At 27.0% G+C, this 21,856-nt stretch overlaps 5 protein-coding genes across 6 annotated transcripts in view; 3 read left to right on the top strand and 2 right to left on the bottom strand.

Annotated features, from left to right (window-relative positions):
• Positions 1–6,407, top strand: part of LOC122499327 (mitoguardin) — a 31,058-nt gene extending 24,651 nt beyond the window's left edge. The window contains exons 4-9 of the mRNA XM_043607611.1: positions 2,226–2,413; positions 3,460–3,600; positions 3,674–3,786; positions 5,068–5,236; positions 5,441–5,674; positions 5,785–6,407. Coding sequence (XP_043463546.1) covers positions 2,226–2,413; positions 3,460–3,600; positions 3,674–3,786; positions 5,068–5,236; positions 5,441–5,674; positions 5,785–6,102 — 1,163 coding nt within the window. The 3' untranslated portion in view covers positions 6,103–6,407. The remainder of the gene's footprint in view (positions 1–2,225; positions 2,414–3,459; positions 3,601–3,673; positions 3,787–5,067; positions 5,237–5,440; positions 5,675–5,784) is intronic.
• Positions 6,408–7,519: 1,112 nt separating this feature from the next.
• Positions 7,520–8,928, bottom strand: LOC122499329. Its single transcript, XM_043607613.1, has 3 exons — positions 8,529–8,928; positions 8,140–8,378; positions 7,520–8,011 (listed from the first exon to the last, which is right to left on the bottom strand). The coding sequence occupies exons 1-3, from the start codon at positions 8,675–8,677 to the stop codon at positions 7,890–7,892; spliced, it is 510 nt and encodes a 169-aa protein (XP_043463548.1). The 5' UTR covers positions 8,678–8,928; the 3' UTR covers positions 7,520–7,889.
• Positions 8,929–9,073: 145 nt separating this feature from the next.
• Positions 9,074–11,879, top strand: LOC122499326 (F-box only protein 42-like). The gene is made up of 6 exons (XM_043607610.1): positions 9,074–9,455; positions 9,588–9,928; positions 10,002–10,308; positions 10,391–10,530; positions 10,629–10,753; positions 10,838–11,879. Exons 1-6 carry the CDS (start codon positions 9,332–9,334, stop codon positions 11,388–11,390), a joined length of 1,590 nt encoding a protein of 529 aa, XP_043463545.1. The 5' UTR covers positions 9,074–9,331; the 3' UTR covers positions 11,391–11,879.
• Positions 11,880–12,118: 239 nt separating this feature from the next.
• LOC122499344 (pre-mRNA-splicing factor syf1 homolog) lies at positions 12,119–16,876 on the bottom strand. The gene is made up of 15 exons (XM_043607640.1): positions 16,688–16,876; positions 16,268–16,422; positions 15,742–16,072; positions 15,368–15,667; positions 15,019–15,166; positions 14,716–14,867; positions 14,396–14,616; positions 14,090–14,252; positions 13,813–13,926; positions 13,549–13,711; positions 13,287–13,396; positions 12,987–13,190; positions 12,668–12,878; positions 12,385–12,573; positions 12,119–12,244 (listed from the first exon to the last, which is right to left on the bottom strand). Exons 1-15 carry the CDS (start codon positions 16,718–16,720, stop codon positions 12,162–12,164), a joined length of 2,577 nt encoding a protein of 858 aa, XP_043463575.1. The 5' UTR covers positions 16,721–16,876; the 3' UTR covers positions 12,119–12,161.
• A 124-nt stretch (positions 16,877–17,000) lies between these two features.
• The window catches only part of LOC122499345 (wiskott-Aldrich syndrome protein family member 3), a 30,801-nt gene continuing 25,945 nt past the window's right edge, over positions 17,001–21,856 (top strand). For both annotated transcript variants that reach the window (XM_043607642.1, XM_043607641.1), the window contains exon 1: positions 17,001–17,169. The gene's annotated coding sequence lies outside the window, so the exon portion shown is untranslated. The remainder of the gene's footprint in view (positions 17,170–21,856) is intronic.

Genomic DNA, 21,856 nt, shown 5'->3' with positions numbered 1-21,856 from the left:
GCAGTCAAAGGTTTTGAACATAATCCTCTTTACTCGTTCTGAAAACACGAAACTTTGTTCCAAATAACAGCAACCGTTATCGGATTAACTTTTACATATTATATAGAATTTCGCAAAAAAAAAATGATTTTCTTTATTTCCTCTAAGGGTCATTTTTATATATAATTTTTTGTTATACTTAAAATATTTAAAACAATTTTTTATATGTGTTTTTCTGTTTATTATAAACGATAGGGAAAAAATAATATCCAATTTTTGAACTCTTATAAAACAGTTATGTAATTAAAATTTTTCAAAATGATATGGAATAAAATGTGCCATATAGTTAATCAAAAATTGCAGGAAATAATAGACGAGCTATGTAATAGAGTCGAGTCTTTAATTAACGCTCATAATTTCTGGTCTCCCTCTCTCTCTCGCTCTTAGTTATATACTATACTTAATTGCTTGAATCATTCACCTCGTTGCCAATTTCGAAAGGTCCTGAAATCTCTTTAGGGTGGAGTTTAAAATAGAGTTAATAGACGAAGAAGGTACATAAACACTGTTAAGGACGAGAAATCGATGGCTTTTATGGTCAGGAAATATTACGCAAATTAGTTTTGAATTATTTGTTGATTAAATGCGTTATTTCCTCGAATATGTGAAAAGGGCAGAAAGTTAGATTGCCTCGATGAGCGATAGTTTTAACCTTTAATATAATAAAGATTCATTATTTTTGTAAGAATTTTTCCAGAAATTTATATAGAAAAATTTGAAATTTATATTTCAAAAGTTATACTAAATTTGTCTAAATTAATGAATTATCAGTAGTATTTAATATATTATATTATATTTTATATATTATTCTAATTGATTTAGTATTCGTTTAATAAAATCTGATTCAAATAATTCTATCTATGGTAATTTTTTGATAAATGCGCAATTTTTTACTTATAGTTTATTTTATTGCATTGGAACAAAATTATGCAAAAATTATCTGTATAATCGGACGATAAAGAGTCTTGAATCGCTGGTTAGAAATGAATGATTTTCTTTTAGAAGATATTAATCTGTAATTATTGAGATCATATACGAAAGGCGAATATAATGTTGATTGAAATTCAAGGATATAACAAACATATAACAGTATTACGATTATATTTTTGCAATCTCAGGAAAACATTCGTTATTTGTAATTTATATAGCAAAGTGTGTTATAAATGTTCGTGTATAAGTCCTAATTTTTCTATTTTGAAATTGTTATTTTTTTCTTTTATTTGTTAAACGCGATTCTAATTCTTGAAATTATCGAGGTTTGCAAATTCTTTTGGCAGTTAAATAAAGTTTTGTTTTGCAATAATAAATTTTGTGCGACTGGAATTGTAAATATTCTCTTAAGCTTATTTATATTTTGCTTTCAAGGAAAAGCTTAATAAACCTATTTTAATGTTAATTTTGATTTAGAGAAAACGCATGATATATTATAGTATAAGAGTTGAAATTCTGTTGAAAGGTTTTGATAAATAATGCGCTGTTTATTTTAAATTCTGTAAAATTCGTAGAAAAATTTACAATTTCGCAAGTTCTTTTTTTAAATTTATATATATATTATCATCACTTTTGGAATTAAGAAATTATGAAAATAATATCTCACTCTAAAATGCAAATTTGATGTGTTGTTGAATTGCTTCTTCAAGGACAATATCTGTCGCTCGGTTTGTGTAATTTATTCATCTCGTGGAAATTTGTTCATAGGAAAAAGTTTCTTGCAATTACTTATCGCTTCGGTAATTTTATTCCTCTTTTCTTCGCTCTTGATTTGATTGAAGACTATAAATTGAAGGTGATAAAAAATTCAATTATTTTGCATTGACGATTCTAGGGATTATATGGTTTAATGAAAAGTTTTTTGGCAAGCGTTGGAATGAAAATATTTTTGACGATTGGCCTAATTATTATACTCAAGCTCATTACTGTTTATCCTAAATATTATTTGATCAGTTATCGAATTTAGTGATTTTGCGAATTTTATCTAAACGTATGTCTGATTTGATATTTGATACATCTGAGACGACTTGGATTGATTTAATCTTTTAAATATAAATAATACTTGATAGAGAAGAGAGATAGGGATTTTAAATAAAATAAATTTAATATGTAGTATATATCGCTTTAATAGCGACAATAATGATAAATCTCTAGAAGTAAACGGATGTGTAATGCAGTGTAAATCAACGGTACAGGGCTGGAGGCACTGGAAAAGGCACTTTATTGCTGGGAGGATGCTCTTACTGCATTTAGTTCGGCTTTGAACAACGATACTTTGGCATTACCATCAAAAGCCGATGCGGCATTCACTCACGATGTTCAAGAATTACTCGATTTGGGATATCAAGTGCAGAACAATGCAGAACTTCTCTTTATTGATCAGGTGAATTTTTCAACAAAAAATTAAATTTTTTTCTTTTAATTTTAATTATTAAATTATTAATATTGTCAGTATTAAAATATTAATGATATTAATATTATTTTAATTAATTACTATTTTTATTTTATTGCTATTGTTATTTTTATTCTTTTATTCAGTTGAATTTGGATAAGAGAGAAAATTATAAGTTACTTGTTATAAACTGCAGGTTTATAAAATTGATTGTCAATTAATAGATTTAAAAAAAAGAGAAAAAATCTATAAATTGATTCAATTTGTACGTTAATTGACTGGTGCAATTAACGTAATAAGTCACTTGATCTTTGACGGAGATGAGTGATTATACAGCTTTAGTTCATGAAAGAAAGTACTTACTCGCGTATAAAGTCTGAGAATTTCCACGCATCACTCTCTTTCTCTCTCGTGCGTTCTCACTATTTTTCTTTCAAAACAACAATTTTTGTAAAAGGGGTGTAGTTGAACGTAGAAATTTTATAGTTCAATGTTTAGAAAAATTAATTTTTTTTAAATTTTTACGTTTTATGTGGAACATGGAAAGATTTGATTTTTAATTTTTCCTTTCACTTTTTTTAGAAAAGGTAATTTATTGTTTCTTGGTGAATATTTTTACATGTGAAATCAAAAATTGGTATTTTAAATTTGGTTAAAATTTATGTTTTTTATTTACTATTTTTTTTCTTACTTTTTATTTACCATTATTTTTGTTTTTCCATTTTTCATTTACCGTTATTTTTGTTTCTATATTTTGTATTTACCATTATTTTTGTTTTTCCATTTTTCATTTACCGTTATTTTTGTTTTTATATTTTGTATTTACCATTATTTTTGTTTTTCCATTTTTTTATGTTTGTATTTTTTCATAAGTTTTTAAATATTGTCGTCCTGTAAATTAATTTAATTAAACAATATAAGTTTATTGAAATAAAAATATTGAACCAAATTTAGAAATGATTTTTAATTTCTCATAAATTTGTTGTATTAAATGAGTGAATTGTTGAACTAATAAATTTTCAATGATAATTTTGCAGCATTCTGTACTTTTTCGAAATGACACTGAAAGTGAAGAAAGTCACAAACCCTCGACAGTGGGGACTCATCGTTTGTCGACAATTAAAGATAAACCTGAGGCTGCATCCTCACCGGAATCGTTTGCATCAGCGAGGGACGGTGTAAGTGTAAAATAAATAATTTAAATTTGAAAAACAAGATGGAAAAATTAATGTTCTTAATTACTTTTCACAGGTTGCAGATCTACGTGAATTTGAAGAGTTTGCCGAATTCTTTCCACATTTTGAAAAACAGAAACTTTATCACGCTGCTCTAAAACAACACGAGGATAAAGGCGTCACATGTCGGTAATGATTATTTTCATTTTAAAGCAGAAAAGTGTAAATCGAAATTGTTTTCTCTTTTAGTTATTTGAGAAAAAATTTAAAATTTGATTATCGCAAATTGAAAAAAGTATTTTGTCTCACAAGAATAAATATTTCTTCAAGCAAATTTTATTTTGTTCGAATAAATTTTACTCTTTCAACTATATTTTATTTTCTCCAAGTAGATTTTATTCGATTTTAATAAATAAGATCCTATTCATAGAAATTTTATTTTCTTCAAATATAGATTTTGATCGATTGAAATAAATTTTATTCTATTCAAATAAATATTGCTAGATTCAAGTAAATAAATAAATGTCTAGTAAATAATAACAAATAATTTTATTTGATGCAAATAAAAATTTTACTTTCGACAAATAAAATCTTATTTCATATAGAAAGTAAGATTTTATTTGTCGAAAGTAAAATTTGTGAAACAAGAAATAAATGTTATTGTATAGGCCCTCTGGAGACAATTAATATTTTATTTTATTCAAATCAAATAAATTATATTTTGTTACGAATGAAAAATTTCTCTGGATTATATTACGCGTAAATTTTTATGTGAATTTTATCAAGTGTAAAGTACTCTGTTGGCTCTTTTAATTAAAATTTTATGGCTGACTCGCAGCTAGCAGTAATGTCATTAAATCTGTTTTCACAATCGACTGCTAATAAAAGCAGATTTTTTTTTCATTTAAATTATAAAAAAAATAAAGAAATTAATCCTCGGATTAACTGCTATTAGAATTTTGGTGACTTTAAAACATTTGTTAGTTGAGTTATGAAAACGGTGCGGAGTCTATAATGAATACATTTTTTAATACCTCATAAAAATAAACTGTCAATTAATGTGGGATTTTTCAATTCTCAATGAAAATTTATTATTTTTGAAGTCAATTTAAAAACTATTTGTGAGATTAAATTGCGCTATATTTTCTCATATTAAGTATATGATAATTCCAATAGTTATGTATGTCATAAATTTTTCCTGACTGGAGGAATTTTTAGCAATGCGCGGTTATTTACAAATTATATAATTTAAATAAATATGATTTGTAATTTTTATTTTCTGAAAAACAAAATGTTAAAAACGATTTCCTCGTTTATTTTTCTTCTATGTATATATCAAGAGAAATTTATTTTATTATTATTTTTATGTTTCAAGTATAATTTATTTTGAAAAATGTAAATATTTATTTGAAGCAAGTATATCAATGTATTTTTTCTCTGGTTGTAATCGTTAAATTGTTTTCAATTTAGTCGACTTCACACGGAGTTGGTGAAATGTGGCTCAGACGTTGAATATTTAGCAAAAGTGCATTGTTTACGGCAGGCGTACTCGAAACTTTTTGGTTGGCCTGCTGCAGCAGCTTGGATTGCAGACGTAGGACGGCAACTTATAAGTGATTTAATTATCTTCGCTGATAAGGTTAATTTTTCATTCAATTTACAATTATTTTTTTTAATTATCAGTATATTAACTAATTAATTAATTAGGTCAGTTGTCTAATTAATTAGTTTTGTCGAACAGTGTGTTATCTTAATATTTTATTTATTTAATTTTATAAATTATTTGTATTGAAATTTTTTTTTATTTGATTTTTTTATTCTTACATACAAAAAAATGTTTTAGGATCCCAAAGATTATTTAGTCCATTACGAACGAATGATGGTGTTTTTGCAAGATAAAAAGAATTACAGTACAATGCAAGAGGAATTATCTGGGAGAGGTGTTTTGTGTTTAAATTTCTATGACGTTCTCATTGATTTCATACTTCTCGATGCTTTCGAGGAAGTGGATAAACCTCCGTCTTCTATTAAAGCTATTCTTCAAAATCGTTGGATATCCGCCAGTTTCAGGGAAACGGTATAAAAACAAAATTTCTATGGATTTCTATTTTCTGAATTATAATTTATAATAATACTTGAAATTCGCACGTATAATGGAAGATAATTTAAAAAATATTTTATTTTCAGGCGATAGGCACTGCCGTGTGGTCCGTTCTTGTGGGCAAAAGACAAATGCTTAAATACGATAAAGGATTTTTGGCACATTTTTATTCAATATCAGAACAAGTCTCGCCAGTTTTGATTTGGGGATTTCTAGGACCAGAAGGAAGTTTACGATCAACTTGCCAGTATTTCAGGGATCAGGTTATAGAATTTCTAGTAGATATTTTCAATTTTTTTAAAGTTAGATATACGACTGTCGATAGTCTTGCTGAAGATATACTCAGAGAGATGAAGGTTCGAGTTGAAAATATTAATCAGAGACTCTCGTTGGAAGGTTGTTGAAAAAATGGAAAAAAATTTCTATAGTATTCTATAAAAAAATTGTCTTATTCTAGGATGATAGCTTTCTTTCCTAAATAATTCATAAATTACAGAAAAAACAGAATAGTTTACGACTTATAAATAATTAATTTGTCAATGAAGAGTTTGATTTTTTTTTAATTTCTTTTTTTTGAAACAATCTAGTTTATGGATTTATTAATTGTTTGTGTAACAAATGAAAAATTTGTGTATTGTATAGAATTTTTGTTTTTTGTATGTTTCTTTTTTGTAAGTAAATATAAAACTGACGATAATAATCTTTCTAATCTTGCATTAATTATTAGAGTTGAGAATATATATAAATTTTTACAAAATTTCAAGTAATCCTTATAAGATTTTGACATACTTCCTGATTGTTTGAATTTATAAAAATTATTAAACAAAATTTATCAGAATTTTTATCATATTGGGATAATTTTGTATTTATATTAAAAAGAAATTCAAAAAGAATATAAATTATGTAATATGTATATGCAGAGTTTGTTAATATATAAATTAACAATGGTTACCATTCAACTTTGTTATAAATTTCTCAAATTGCACGTAACAATGGTAAATGTTTTGGATAAATTTAGTAGACACTTTTTCTTGTGTTAAAAATATTGTATTAAATACTTAAAAGTATAAACAAAAAAATATTTTAGTTTATTGCTCAAACATTCCATTAAGATTCTGTTTGAAAATATAATTAACAAAAGTAACGTTAATTCATATTAAAAGAATTATCGTCAAAAAGCATTATGAACAAATAATATTGTAAATGATTTACTCAATAAGACGTTTTTTTTCATACTGGAAAAAATTAAATTCTGAATAATTGTTTACTAAAATTGAAGTATTTTTAATATAATTATATGTACATCTTTTTGTATAATTAAGTCTTAGCCAAATATAATGTAGATTACTCGAAATAATTTGTGCACAATAGTCGCTGTTGTAAAATTAAATTTTATTTAAAACATTTATTTTATAGTTTATTCACGATACCAGTTTGATTATTTTACGTAATGTTTATGAATATGACTTTTGGAGTCTCGATTAAATTTAATGTATAGGTAAAAAAATACTTGTGTATTAAAAATAAACTTTTTGAAATAAATTTATTTTTTACTAAATACTTCTTATAGTAAAAAATTATTATTATTATTGCCAAGTATTATATAATTGTATTATTATACAATAATAATATTTAATTGTTATAATATTTATATTTTGCAATCTAAGGGGAAAAAATATTATTTCCGGTTTAATTAAAAAAAGACGGTCTCATCAAATTCTATAATTAATCGAGACTCTATAGTTTAATTAAAGGCATTTCTGAGATAATCTGTGTCATCAAACTCGATTTCTCAAATTACAAATGAAAAAAAATATGAAATAATTACAAAATTATTATTTATTTCAATGATTATATTACAAAAATAATAATTACGTCATTATTGCAATTTAAATTTAAGGTATGAATATGACATAGCTTTTATGTATTGAAAATTCAAGTATAATTTCTATTAGTTTTTTCTTTTATTTTTTTAACAACAATTCATGAAATTGTAAAATATCATCTATAACTTCGAAAATTGTGTATTTAGTTAAATATATATACACATACTCCTTTTTTAACATGGTTAATTTTTTTCTATTAAATTTTATAGTGTATCAAAAATATTATTGAGGAATCTCGATTATGTGAAATAATTCGGGCACAATGAGTCTCAGAAGAGAAAATATTTCAAAGTAATTTTTTAATCCTAATCGAAATATGAATCGAAAATCTCGTCTTCAGATTCTCCTTCATCGGAACTTGGTTCATCAGGGTATATGTGTTTAATGTTGTTTAGTTTTTTGTAGGCTGCTACTAATTCTCCTGCTTCTGCATTGAAATAACATAATTGAACAATTTTTAATAATAATTAATTAATAATTATGTTTATTAATAACATAACAATTTTTAATAATAATTAATTGATAATTATGTTTATTAATAACACAATTGTTTACCATAGTTGACGGGATATTTGATTTCTTTTGGTTCATTTTTGATCATTCGATCAGGATCAATTTGAATCATTGGACTTTTTTCTTGCTCAATTTGCAATCTCAGCCAGTCGGTGCCTAGATGACCCTTAAAAATTTTAATTCTCACTTCTCTCTCGGTTTTTGTAGTTATAGTCCTCTCTGCTATAACTGCTCCAAATAAATTTATGATAACGTAATATTTCGTGTCGTTGACAATTGTACTGTAAATGAAAAAATGTTCCATTTTAAAGAAGCGTTTTTTACATAATATTAAATTGAACAGTATGAATATAAAATTTAAAAAATAATAAATGAAACTATATTATAATACGATTATGAAAAAGTTTACAAAAAATAAATTTCATAAGTACCTGAAATGTAATTGTTCTCTGTCAACTCGTAAATAATATTTATCTACATCAATTAATTGTATTCGCAGATTAACATGATAGTCAGTTTGATACCAAAGAATTTTTGGCATTTTTAAATCAGTTGTAAGTGTTGGAATATTCATTTTCATAAATTCGAAATTAAGAAATCAGTCTTGTTACTGGTTGGCAGGTTGTGAATATTTTTTGGTTATGTTTATTAGTTTATTTAACTTCTCTACTTTTTATTTATTGTTAATTATTAATGGCTAAACGGTCAATATAGAGAACATATCTCTTATAAAGTAACTTTAAAAAAATGTGAGCTTTATACAAAAAATAGTGGAAAAAGATCCTACCGAAAGAAAAGCTTCTTGATTTTTTTGTTTGTTTACATTTACTGGCTGACGAAAGCTGCGCCTCTTGCAAAAAATATTGCAATTAAAAATTGTTAAAAATTGACATTTAAGTTGCAGATTTTTTTGTCAGATGGCGTTACTTAATTGCGCATGCGTATTTTTGAAATTTTTTCGTAAATACAAAAATGGCCGTCGAAATATGTCAAATTCATTGTTTAAAGTGAAAAACTATTTTTAAACTTGTTATTACAGTGAATAGGTGTATATTTAATTTCTCAGTGAGTAAACGATATTAGAGAATATACTTGAGGTGAAAATTAAGTGTTTATATGAAGTATATTAAAAAATTGGGATTTTACAAGAAATGGATGTTGATATCATTTACTTTAGAGTCTGTTGAGTGAAATTTGAGTCTTAAGTGTTATATATTCAAAAGTTTTTTTCAAAATGCAATGTAAAATCGACGATCTTCCAGATGAAATTTTAGAATATATTTTGAGTTTGATACCACCTTATAAGGATTTACAGGAATGTATGTTTGTATCTAAACGATGGTATCGGGCAACTAAAAGTAAGTAAAAGGAGATTTTTTTAGTATATTTCTATTTAATATATTTTATTTTGTCTTTTTTTGCTTCTATGCTAATTATTTTCGTAACAAAAATTATTCTCTCGTTAACTAATATATTTTGTTTGTGAACAGATGTTATCGAACATAGTGAGACACATTTTCAAAAATCTGTTTCTTACGGTTCATTATTTTGGAATTCTGTATCGCCATCTCATTGTCCAATAATATCCAAGAGACATTCACATTCGGCTTGTACGTATGAGAATTCGATGTATATTTTTGGCGGCTGTACAGCAACGTGCACGACTTTCAACGATTTATGGAAATTGAATTTGGACACTCGAAAATGGGTGAGACCGATTACTATGGGAAGTTATCCGTCACCGAAGGCTTGTGCCACTATGTTACATTACAAGAAGAAATTTATTCTTTTTGGAGGCTGGTCTCATCCTTCTCCATATCCCGTTCATCAGGTACTTTATAAAAATTCGTATTCTTTATTTTATTTATATTTATGTTATTAATTAGTTATTTTATTATTTTTAGCAATGGAAATTATTTAATGAATTACATGTCTATTCGATCGAATCCAATCGCTGGAGTGCTGTTTGCTCTTTGGAAAGTCCGCCACCAACTTCGGCACATTCGGCGACAATTCATGGGAATTTAATGGTTGTTTTCGGTGGCGTTTGCAATGGTTATAGTGGCGATCTTTATCCCAGTTCGAATGACATTTGGTGTTTGAATTTAGATACTTACTGTTGGCACAAGCAAGCGACATTTAATCCAAAACCGCAAGCACGTTACGGACAATCACAAATTGAACTCGACGAAAAGCATCTTCTTATTCTTGGTAAAATTTAAAAAAAAAATAGAATTATGCAATTGCATATTTCTATTTGCATAATTCTAATTTTTTTCTTACTGATTTTTAGGTGGATGTATTGGACCTAATTCCCCAATGGAAGACGCGTGGCTGTTGACAATGGAAGATCCAATTTGGACATGGAAAAAAATAAATATGCGAAACACCGAATGGGCTCCGTCTCGTGTTTGGTGTCATCAAGCTTGCAAAGTATTTTAATTTACTTAAATTTTTCATTAATTTTAAATTCTTTTTCCAAAGTGGACAATTTTAAATTCGTCGAAATGTTTAATTTTCTTATTTTTCAGGTAGGAAATTATATAATTGTTTTGAGTAAAAGTAAACGTCCCTCACAACCCAACGAAATGAGTATACCTCAAAAAAATGTTGCCTGCCAACCGCCTCAACCTTCCGAGGTTACTTCGAATGAAAGGTAAATGTTTACCAATCGTAATTTAATTAACAAATTGATAATTAATTATTAAATTATGAACTGAAAAATTAATTTTCATTACAGGCGAAGAAGTGCACCGCAAGAAGTAGATCGTGACGAAAATGTAAACGGACGTCATGGAATATTTTCGAGATTAACAACAGAACGTAATGGACATTTAAATCCAACAAATCCCACATTACCAAAGAGAATGTCATTTTATAATGACAGTAATTTGAGTATGGCTGCATTTCGTGGCGAAATAGTGAGGGCAAATTCCAAAGCAAATCGTCAACGACAATTGGAATCGTTGCGTCGTATGGAGGAGAGAATACAAAGTCGTAAAGTTCAAACGAAAGCGGTAAAAAAAACTGAGAATACTTTATCGATATTTATTCTTGACATCACAAATGTTTTGTGTGACGATTGCACGGCATCGTGGATGCCATTAAAGCAAAATGGACAATCGGGTCCTGATGAAAGAATACTTTATTCCCTTGCACTTGGACGTGGTGAATTAATTGTTTTTGGTGGCATACGTAAGGAAAGGACGACAATACAAGGTCTACCAGATATTGACGATTCGGAAGTTTATAATGATCTTTATTTTATAAATCCACCTCGTTATGTGATATAATATCTAATTATTATTCTAAAAAAACAACAAATCATCATGTGAGACTGCTTTTCTAGTTATTTAAGTACATTTGCTCTTCTCTAGTATTCTCAAGAGGTGAAATGCTCATTTACGTAATATTTGAAAATGAAATTGTAATTATTCAATACATTCGACTTCTCAATGCTGCCTTTTTGTACTATAAGAATATTTCTTTATAATTGAGAAAAAAGCAATGAAATCAAGAAGTGAATTTCTTTTCAATGAACACAAATTAAATTAAATATAAATGTGAATCTGAGTGTATGGAAAAAAGACACTTTTACATCTTTCAATTGACTGTTTTTAAATAAAATTGTGAATTATTTGTTTTACACAAAAATTAAATAATTGTGTGAAACTATATATATATATATTATATATAAAAGTTGATATGTGGAAGTGTGTTGTAAATAAGTTCAAATGTGATTTTATATTGTATAAAATATACATTGAGAATTAAATTCTTTAATTGGTCGTTACGATACTTTAATTAATTTTAATTTATTTATTAAACATAATCTAATTATTAATTTTGTTTTTTAGTTTTAAAAACAATAATATAATAAAATTAGTGATTTTACTTAGTCGTTAATTTCTGAGTTAATTAATTTTAATAAGATTTTATTTTCTTAACAAAATTTTTATTTATAAGTTTCAATTTAGTATTGTTTTATATGACAGTAAAAAAAAGGTTAAAATGACACAAGTACGTAAAAAACGCTTTATTAAAAAATATTACAGACTTGCTATTCACGAGCTATCATCATCGTCGTCTTTTTTTCGTAGACTACCAAACACTTGAGATGGTATAATCTGTTTTTCTATTGGAATATCTGAAATAAAATTCTTCTGTTAGATCTCTTGAGAGAAATATCTTCTTTTTTTAATTTTATGAAATTTTTCAGCGTTTAATTTTTGAGTATTAATTAAAATTCTGTTTCTGAACATTTCGAAATAGTTGAACATGTATTACCTTCAGTTTCTTGTCCATTTTCATCGACCTCGTCATCATTGTCGTCATTATCGTCGTCATCGTTATCCATATCCATATCGATATCAATTTCGTCAGGATTAGTGACTTGTGGTTCTGCTGTTTTTCCACCTTCCGTTTCACCGCGTATAAATTTAATCGTATTCTTCGGTGCTGGTGGAGGAGGCATTTCTGTAATTTTATTAATTAAATATTAATAATGAAAAAGTTGTTTTTTTATTCTCAAAATTAATGGAAATAAAAATACAAGTTTTAGAGTATTTACCAGATACTTTGCTGTCCAGTAATCGCATTGCATCCATAGGTTCAGTAATTTGGCTTGTGGCACTATTTTGCATTTGTGCAGCCATCATATTCACGTTCGTATTGTATTTAGCTTGAACGCTACGTTTTATTCTCAACATTTCACGCATTGTGTCCTCATTTCCATGGCGAACCTCGAATTCTTTCCAAACTTGCCAAAAGTTTGATGTGGTCTAATTAAATTTACGTACATTATTAATATTTTATTATTTATGAATACTTTTATTGTCAGTAATTTATTGGCACTCATTTTTAATTAGTTTTTAAATTCTTCTGCTTACCCGAGGATCGCACATTTGCGAGCAAAATGCATAAATTGCTCTCGAACGATCGACTTCTCCTAATTTAGTTTCCATTTCCGCAAAACGCAGACACATCTCCCTCGCATTTTCTTCGGTAAGAACTTCGATAGCTTTCTCGTAAATTGTCCTTGTTTGCGGAACACCATAAATATTTGCCGCTTTCTGGATGTAGACGTTAAACATCTAAAAATAATTGTAGTAAATTAGATTAATTATTATACTCAAAAGTGTTGTATTTTTTAAAAAAAAATTTGTAATTTTCTTCTTTGGGATAATTACCTCGAATTTTTCTTCAGGTAAAACAGCATCTGTGGCACGTTCATAGACTGACATTGCGTGTCTTGCGAGACCATAATCCTCCTCCAATTTTGCGTACAATAAATATAAATCTAAAATTAGATTTTTGCGAATTTAATTATTAGCGTTTTAAATTATCAATGAGTATGATTTAGTAAATAGGATTAGATTAGTAAAAAAGATTGGTATAAATTAAATTTAGTAAAATTTATTATTGGGAAATTAGATTTTAATAAAAACTCACTTTTGGCGTATTTCGGAGGACAGTGTTCGAGACATTGTTCAAATAAATCTCGCATACGTTCCAATTTTGTTCCCTCGTAACGTTTTTTAAACTTTTGCAGATAGGTGTTCCATATGTCGTAAACATTCGGCCATTTGAAGAGAGCAATTCCTTTTTCGTAAGCCTGCGATTAAAAAATCAATATTAGTTAAAAGTATAAATTAAAAAAAACGCAGAATAAAATTCTTTCGTGTAAATGAAATTATAAAGCTGTCCGATATTTACTCTGAAAGCTTCTTCGAAGTAATTGTTTTCTTCTAGAAATACTCCATAGTTTATAATAATTTGAGGTGTTGCAATTTTTAGGTCGATTATTTTGTCATAAACCGCTTTACACATCTGCAAAAAGAAAAATATATTAAAATTGAAATAATTCTTATTTGTATATTTGATCTAGTTAAAAATGATCTAATATTCGATTTAAATTATGTTAATAGCAGTTCTCATGATTAGTTCGATTAGTTAGTTTTTCTTATTGTAAAATTACAATTCGAATAATTACTTTAAATGTTCCAAAGCTCTCCTCCAAATCCGCGTACATTGACCAAACTTTTAAAGATTTATACAATCTCATTTGAACCGATTCATTTTCGTCGTGATAGGCAACTTTCCGTGTTGGCATTGCAGTCGCACGTTGCATGAGTCTTAAGGCCTCTGTTATATTACTGAAAAAAATAAATTAGTTCCCAAATTACGCATGGCAGAAAATATTTTTCAAATCGCACTAATTGATTATAAACTACTACTTAAATTACTTACTACTTAAATATAATTGATTTAAAAAAATAGTTTTCGTAAAAAGACTTACTTGTGTCTAATTTCCATTTCTGCCCATTCACACCAAACTGAAGCGAGATCGTCTACTTTTAAATATTGAACGAGAGTTGCTTTTTCAAATACAACTCTCGCATCCGGTATTTGGGAATTATTCTCATAAAACTTGGCAAATTCCACCCATAGTGTGTGCAATTTTCCAACGGCTAATTCTGGCTGGACTGTACTCACTGCCTCTGTGTACGTATTGATAATCTGTAATTTTAGAAAAATATTTTTATTTTACAATTCAAATTAATTTTTTTAATTTAAAAAAAGCGAAACTTTTTTTTAATAACTGCGTCTTTTTTTTACCTCGTGCGGTTCTCCTTCGTAAAGCGTAACTCGTTTATGCCATTCTTGAACATTGTGAGGATTTTGTCTTAACATTACAGAATTAAGTAATAATAAACGTCTCTCGAGGAGATTTTCATATCGAGCAAGCCTCAATTCTTCTTCTATTTCATCTGCAATTGATTTTTATATTAATTCAAGTTCATTTTATGAAAAATTATTTCTAGTATATTTCTAATTAACAGATAATTTGAATATTTCAATGTAAATTAGATTAGAAAAAAATTTGTTGATTTATTTCATTAGTTTATAAATTTGTTTTACCTTCTTCAGAAAGATTTGGACTGGTTACATTTTCTTCTAAAACTTTCTTGTAACTCAATTCTTCAAATTGTGCGTATGCATCGAATACTTGGGTAAAATCTCTTACAGTCTTGACAGTTTGTATAGCTTCCTCGTAGATATCTCTGGCCTGAAAAATAAATAAAGATTTTAGTGCTATTTATTTTCATAATCTTTCTATGAAATCGAAAAAATGGTCTTCCTCTCATACATAAATTCTGTTTGGGAGAAGAAAAGTCATTATGGTTTAAATTAATAATAATTGGATTGAGTTAGAAAAATTTTGAAAATGTAAATTTGAAATTTTTCCAAAATTGGAAAATAAAAATACCCTCTCGAAAAGTCCACTGCGAATGTAATAATCGGCTAGGGAATTCCACAACGAACCCAATGAATCAGTATAACGTCGAAGACCACCTCTTATAATTGCATCGACATTAAGTGTTTTTATTTGTGTCGGGTGTTTCGATATTAAATCACATAATTCGGACCATAATTGATGCTTGGATTTTCCGTGCTTTGAAACAAAGTCATCTTGATTAACAATATGCGCAAGTTGAGTTGCAGATTCATCTAAACGATCTATTGATATCAGATACTCTATGTAATCTTCCGTGTCCTCTGGTGCCATCTGAAAAATTAATTAATTCACTTTTCTGATTAATATTTTAATGAAGTATTAAATATATTTTAATTATCACTTGCCTTGAGATATCTTCTGAAAACTCTAACGGCAGTCTCGGGAATATTATGCATTTTGACAAAATTTAGGTAAAGTGGCCAAATTCGATGATGTTGAGTGATTGGCAATGCCCGGAGAGCTTTGTCAAAAACATGACGTGTTTGCGTTATAAAACCCTGATCTGTCATAAAGATACAATAGTTTATCCATATCCGAGGCATTTTATGCATCCAAACTAATGCACGTTCGAAAGCATTGGCCACATCTTCGTAAAGTGGATGTTGTATGTTTCCTTTGACTTGATCCTTCAATTTTTTCAATCGTAGTCGAAGATAATTGTTCCACAGTTTATAACTAAAAGAAAATTAAAAAGTATTATTAAAACTCATTGTTTGTTTTACAAATCATAAACGAGATTAAGAAAATATCTCGTTTATTGTAATTAGATCTTTCATTCTTTTAGAATTAAACTTTGAATTTGAATTGAATTCGATTAAACTGATGATTCGAATTAGATTTTTGGATTTAAATATGTAAAATATTTCCTACCTTCCTGGCAATTCTTTGAGGGCACGTTCGTAAACAATATTCAAATTGGCACTCTTTGTTGCTTTCAGATGATCAATATATCTTTGCCAATGTTTCACTGAATAAGGATTTCGTAATATTTCCTCTTCGTAGGGTAAATCTTCTTCATTTTGTAACTAAACAAATAAAATATATTTTTAATTTTTGGAAAATTTAATTCACAATCTGAATGAAAAACTCGTTTCAAAGGAAAAATTCAAATAAAGATGAATAAAAAATTATTAATTAAACTTGAGAGTATTTAAAAGATATACTTATTTATAATAAAAGACATTTATAATAAAAGACATTTATAATAAATATATATTTTAATTTTTATCATTATTTCATTGTTTTAAAGTAAAAAAACAGTATTTTAGAGGTTAGAAAACAATTACTTACAAGTGCTAAGGAATTTTCACTAGATTCAGCCATTGTTTTTTAATTGTAAAATTAAAATTTCTTATACACTGTACATAATAAAAATTAATAAATTAAACGCCGCAAAAAAGCACTTTCTTTTGCAATTAATAATATACAATTGTTAACGTTTTGTATCGTGTCAAAACTTGCTTCGGCCATATGGTTTTTTAAATTATCAATTGTCGGTAACTACGTAGCTTACGATGGTAAAGTAGTTTTCGTTGCGGATAGTATTAATGACGCCCGGCGTCGTGAAGGCGGCGCAACAGTCGCACAATCGAGTTGGCCGTAGAATTGCGGACGACAGGACCAACGAAGTTAACGCCATTTTCTGTGTTTGCGGGAGTAACTTAACGCGAATTTGAGGAAATGTTTTAAATATAAATTCTCCAAGTTTTAAAGTGGTGCTCTTGTGAATTAGTGTTATGTTTGGATACAAGTTCCGTCAATTATTTGATATGGTGAGTAATGTTTAAATTGATTGATTCCCCGGTTGGCTGACAATCTTGTCACTCGGTTTTTTGATCCTTTCTTTCGTGTGTTAGTGTTAAATTGGGATGGGTCGCCTACTGATAAGTGATGAATTTTATTTAATTACATTTGTTATCATTGATTGAGAAGAAAATTGTGTGTTTGATAACAATGGGATAATTTATAAGTGAATGGCAATTGTTTGACGATCGGTTTTTTTTTTGTTACAAAGTACATTAAACACCGTAATAAGACACAGGGGCGTAGGTTCCAGGCGGCACATGGCTGATGGGGCGCCGGCTATGCAGGGGGTGGTTTTCCTTTTTGTCACAAGCATACATACGTGTATAAAAAATCGTCCATTCGATATATTTAACCTGCCACTCCCGATTCATTATTCGTAAATGTGCTTTTACTACTTTATGGTGAATTTCACGACAGGCGAAAGAAACAAAATGTTTTAAAATTCAATTTTTTCTTCTTTATTAATTTTTTAATGGAGTTTTAGTAAAAGTGGGGAAAAAACGTAATTGATTTTACGGCTTTTAAGTTGTTGTTTACGTTGTGTCTTTGACTTATAATCATTTTGACAGGTAGGAGATATAACATTGCGTGACACTGATAGATATCTATTCATGCATGAGAGACATATTTTCTATATACCCATATATAGTAAAGAATTTAAAATTATGAGATCAATACAGGTTTTTTGGAAAATTTCACTTTTTGGTTCAATGACCTGGGATTGATCTTATTTTTTCCTGTCAGTGCTTTAGAATTAAGAGGGAAAAGAGAGAAAGAAAGAAGCCACAATTAAGCCATTGGCAAGCTACTGTTTTGTAAATTGACGAGTGAAATTGATGATAGGGTCATCTAATCATTTAATTAAGCGTCGATTTAATTCTGCTGCATTGCTGACTTCTTTATTACAAATTAATAAAGTGAGACATATTGTGGAGCCTCATGACAATTTGATTTTTTTACTCCGTTTTACTATTCTTGAGAAATTGTAATCAATTTTGTGATAAGAATATTGAGTGTTTTATCTATACACTTGCTGGCCTGCCCAACCATTTAATGAGGCTTTTAGTTATCACTGACATACATTTTATTTACTATGTTCGATACATTTTTTTGAAATTTTTGGGAAATTCTAGTAAATCACGAAGAAAAATTTATAGAATTTGTTTCAAGTATTGTCGTTTTTATTTCTATCAAGTAAATAATAAATTAATAATAGTTAAACAATAAATCAAATGAATTTGAAGCGATATTTTAATTTTAAAAAATTACTATTTAATTATTACTATATTTAATTGACTCAAATAATAATTATTTGATAAAAATACAAATTTATTTGACAAAAAATATAATTACTGTTAATAGCTTTAAATCTGAATTAGTGTGAAGTCGACTGATTCATGTTATTAGGAAATTGAAATGGTTCTAAGAAAAATGTACTATTTCATTAATTTCAATTCTTTTCCTCTAAAGTTTTAGTGTGAAATCAGTAAAAATAAATTGAAATTATTACTAAAATTAATGAACGACTTTGCATTAATTAAGATTTAAGAAGATAGTTCTTTTATGAAAGTAAATAATTTTTGATTAAAATAAATATTTCTTGTTATAAATAATAATTATTTGAAATAAATCAATATTTTTAATGTAAATAAAATTTATATACTTATTGTTTATTTATAAATATTTATCAACGAATATTTTATATTCGTCGTTGATAAGAAAAAATATTTATTGTTGATAATAATTAAGTGAACGATTATTATTTGAATTGAGCAAATTTTCTTCAGTGAATTTCTAGAATAAATGAATCGATTTTGAGTAGTAAATTCTCTTACAAAGGAACAAATTTTTATATTATAATTATCTATATTGATCTTTAAATTCAGAGACACTTTTGCTGAAACTCAAAACTTGTTATTGCTGATTTTGAAAAATTATTATTCTACGTTTTAAGATGCAACAATTCGATTAAGTTCTTGATTTTTCTTAAACAAAGAATTATCGCATAAATTACGTGTAATTCCAAGAAAGGTATATAGACTATTTTATATATTCTCTTGAGTGTGATGCTGGAAAGAAAATTTCTCGGTTAAAAAGCTGAAGGACAAATGACGTGACTACTTATTCTTGGCACGCTTTTACATAGTTCTATATAGAATAAAATGAAACTGTTTACTGTTCTGGAAAGAAGAACAAGGCGATTTTCCAATTTTAATGATATAAATCATGTCCAGCAATTGTTTTACATTATTGGCGTTGTTTCTTCCTTCAAATTGGATAGAAAATTGAAAAAAGTTTTTAAACTGGGATACAGATTTTTTTTTGTATATTTCTATTGTTGTTATAATTTTTCAAATGTTTATTATTATCTATTAATTTTATTTTCCTAATTTGGAAATTAAATTAATCAATTTAGTGCTGAAATTTATTTACTTTTATACATTATTTTGAAAATAGGGTTTTGAGAAAGAATTCGGTTTTTTCTGTTTCTGACAAGTCCCTTTTAGTTCTATTTTAATTAGGGCAAAGTGGGGCAATTGTTACACGGAATATTGAAAATATACAACTGAAAAAATTTATTTGATTCAAGTGTAGTAAAGATTTAGTTGAAAATAATCATTTTGAAGAAAAACAATTTTTTTCTTTTTATTATCAATTTGTAAATTGAATATTTGTATGATTTCCACCTTAAAAAATTAATTTACTATCGTTTAAAAAAATTACGTAACCCCACTGTTATTACCCGAAGGAAGGGAGATTTAGACCGGTTTTACGATAATTATTTATATGAGGAAGCGAAAGATTAATTTTAAATATGACTTAACGCATTGTAAAATATTACAAATATGAATTTTATTGTTGATTTAATAATTAATTATTCGTATTTTTTGTAACATTTTTTTATATTGTATTTTTTATATTTGTATGAGTTATCGTGATTTATGATATAATTATATTCATATAGTTAAATAAAGCAGAAAGAATATATTTGTCTCGGAGTCTACTAACTTATTTACTTATTTTTTAATATTATATTATTTTTAATTATTTAATATTATAAATATTAATTATTTTTATTAGGTTTTGAGACAAATGTATTTTTATTTAATTAAAATAAATTTTATTCGCTTCAAATAAAACATTTCTGTCTGTATGTATATTCATAGGAAAAATAATCTTCTTTCACTTATTCCGTTTTTGAAAAGCATATTCGTTTTTAAAAACTTAAATGAAATAACAATGATCTTATAGTTGAAAATTTTTTATGATTCAGAAGTTGAGTACCACTTCCACTCTCTGCGTTTGGAATAATGAGTCTTGCATAAGAAAAGCACGTGCTCGAATATTTACTATCGAATCGTCATCATTGGATGTTTCATGTTTGAGAAGCATGTCAAGAGATATAGCCATTTCACTTCAACTATAAAATGCACCTTGCTTCTTTGTATATACCTATAAACGTATATATTATGAATGTATCGTTTCCACTTATTTTCTTGTCTAAGGTGAAACTTCTATGCAAATTGGAGTCGCGAGAAAATGAACACAAATACCAGCTTGACCAAATAGAATTATTTACCGCAGAATAAAGCGAACGAAAATTGCGCACCGCGAGAATAATTTCTTTTCTGTCCAAGGGGAAAAAATTTATATTTTAAAATTTCTTTATTTACGAGTGTGAAAAATTGTATACTTAATATTTCACTGTGGAATTTTTCCTTTTTTGTTGTTAGTTTTTTTCCTTTAAATGTAGCGTGAAATTTACTGGAATTTTAAAAATTGCGGTTTTTGGCGCACATAAAATTTCTATTACACAAAGTAAAATTTAGTTAACGTGTTAACTAAATGTGAAATTTTTATTTACGTTAAATAAAATTTACTTAATGTAAGTAAATTTTTTGTGTGCTAAAAATAACATTGTATTTGTGGTAAATAAATATTTTAGCTAGAGAAAAGAATCAGTGAAAATCATTCAAATTTTTATTGTTTTGCTTTGGAGAGGCTTTTTTTATCTTTTTTTTTTAAATCTTGTGCCTTTGGTGAAAAAAGATCTACTCTCAAAAATATAATACGCAGTAAAAGAGGAAAAATAGGAATGTAAATCACAGTATTTATCTTATTAGGTTTAATAGTTATGCATATACTATGCTGTTTATATTCCGTTCGTGGGCCACCATGCTAGCCCATCTGGTTCTTTATACTCTTCCTAAGTTCAAATAGTTTGTACTTGAATTTTTTTTCAAATTGCTATTATATTACCCTCTTACTATATTATATTATTATTATTGTTAAATTAATATTATTACTATTGCTAGTATCATTATCATCATCATCATCTTCATCTTCATCTGTTTTGAAGAATTTGGGTTAATTCCATTATATGAAGTTATTATTCGAGAGAGTAATTAATTAATCCAAATGAGAGATATAATTTTAAATACTGTCGGCTTGGTATAAATTTTATATTTACCCATAGGTTTATTAGTTAGTTTAAAATTTATTAGTTATGTTTATAAGCCGAATCCCAATATTTAGAAAATATCTACTGTTGTAATTTAAAAGTATTTGTTTGAATAATATTTTTAATTCAAAAATTTATTCTGTTTTGATTTAAATTAAAAAATATGTTTGTTTCAATTAAACTTAAATATA

The sequence above is a fragment of the Leptopilina heterotoma genome, unplaced genomic scaffold (genome assembly GCF_015476425.1).
Source record: "Leptopilina heterotoma isolate Lh14 unplaced genomic scaffold, ASM1547642v1 Lhet_167, whole genome shotgun sequence".
Taxonomy (NCBI): domain Eukaryota; kingdom Metazoa; phylum Arthropoda; class Insecta; order Hymenoptera; family Figitidae; genus Leptopilina; species Leptopilina heterotoma.
This window is presented reverse-complemented; position numbering and strand designations above follow the sequence as displayed.

Bases quoted from the DNA above. Each gene is read 5' to 3' on its own strand.
- LOC122499329 (XM_043607613.1), bottom strand. From the start codon at position 8,677: ATGAAAATGAATATTCCAACACTTACAACTGATTTAAAAATGCCAAAA. The intron at 8,379-8,528 runs GTACTTATGAAA...TTTCATTTACAG, and splicing joins AGAGAACAATTACATTTCAG to TACAATTGTCAACGACACGA. The intron at 8,012-8,139 runs GTAAACAATTGT...ATTTCAATGCAG, and splicing joins CAAATATCCCGTCAACTATG to AAGCAGGAGAATTAGTAGCA.
- LOC122499326 (XM_043607610.1), top strand. From the start codon at position 9,332: ATGCAATGTAAAATCGACGATCTTCCAGATGAAATTTTAGAATATATT. The intron at 9,929-10,001 runs GTACTTTATAAA...TATTATTTTTAG, and splicing joins CTCCATATCCCGTTCATCAG to CAATGGAAATTATTTAATGA. The intron at 10,309-10,390 runs GTAAAATTTAAA...ACTGATTTTTAG, and splicing joins AAAGCATCTTCTTATTCTTG to GTGGATGTATTGGACCTAAT.
- LOC122499344 (XM_043607640.1), bottom strand. From the start codon at position 16,720: ATGGCTGAATCTAGTGAAAATTCCTTAGCACTT. The intron at 13,397-13,548 runs GTGAGTTTTTAT...ATCTAATTTTAG, and splicing joins TCCTCCGAAATACGCCAAAA to ATTTATATTTATTGTACGCA. The intron at 13,191-13,286 runs GTAATTATCCCA...AATTATTTTTAG, and splicing joins TACCTGAAGAAAAATTCGAG to ATGTTTAACGTCTACATCCA.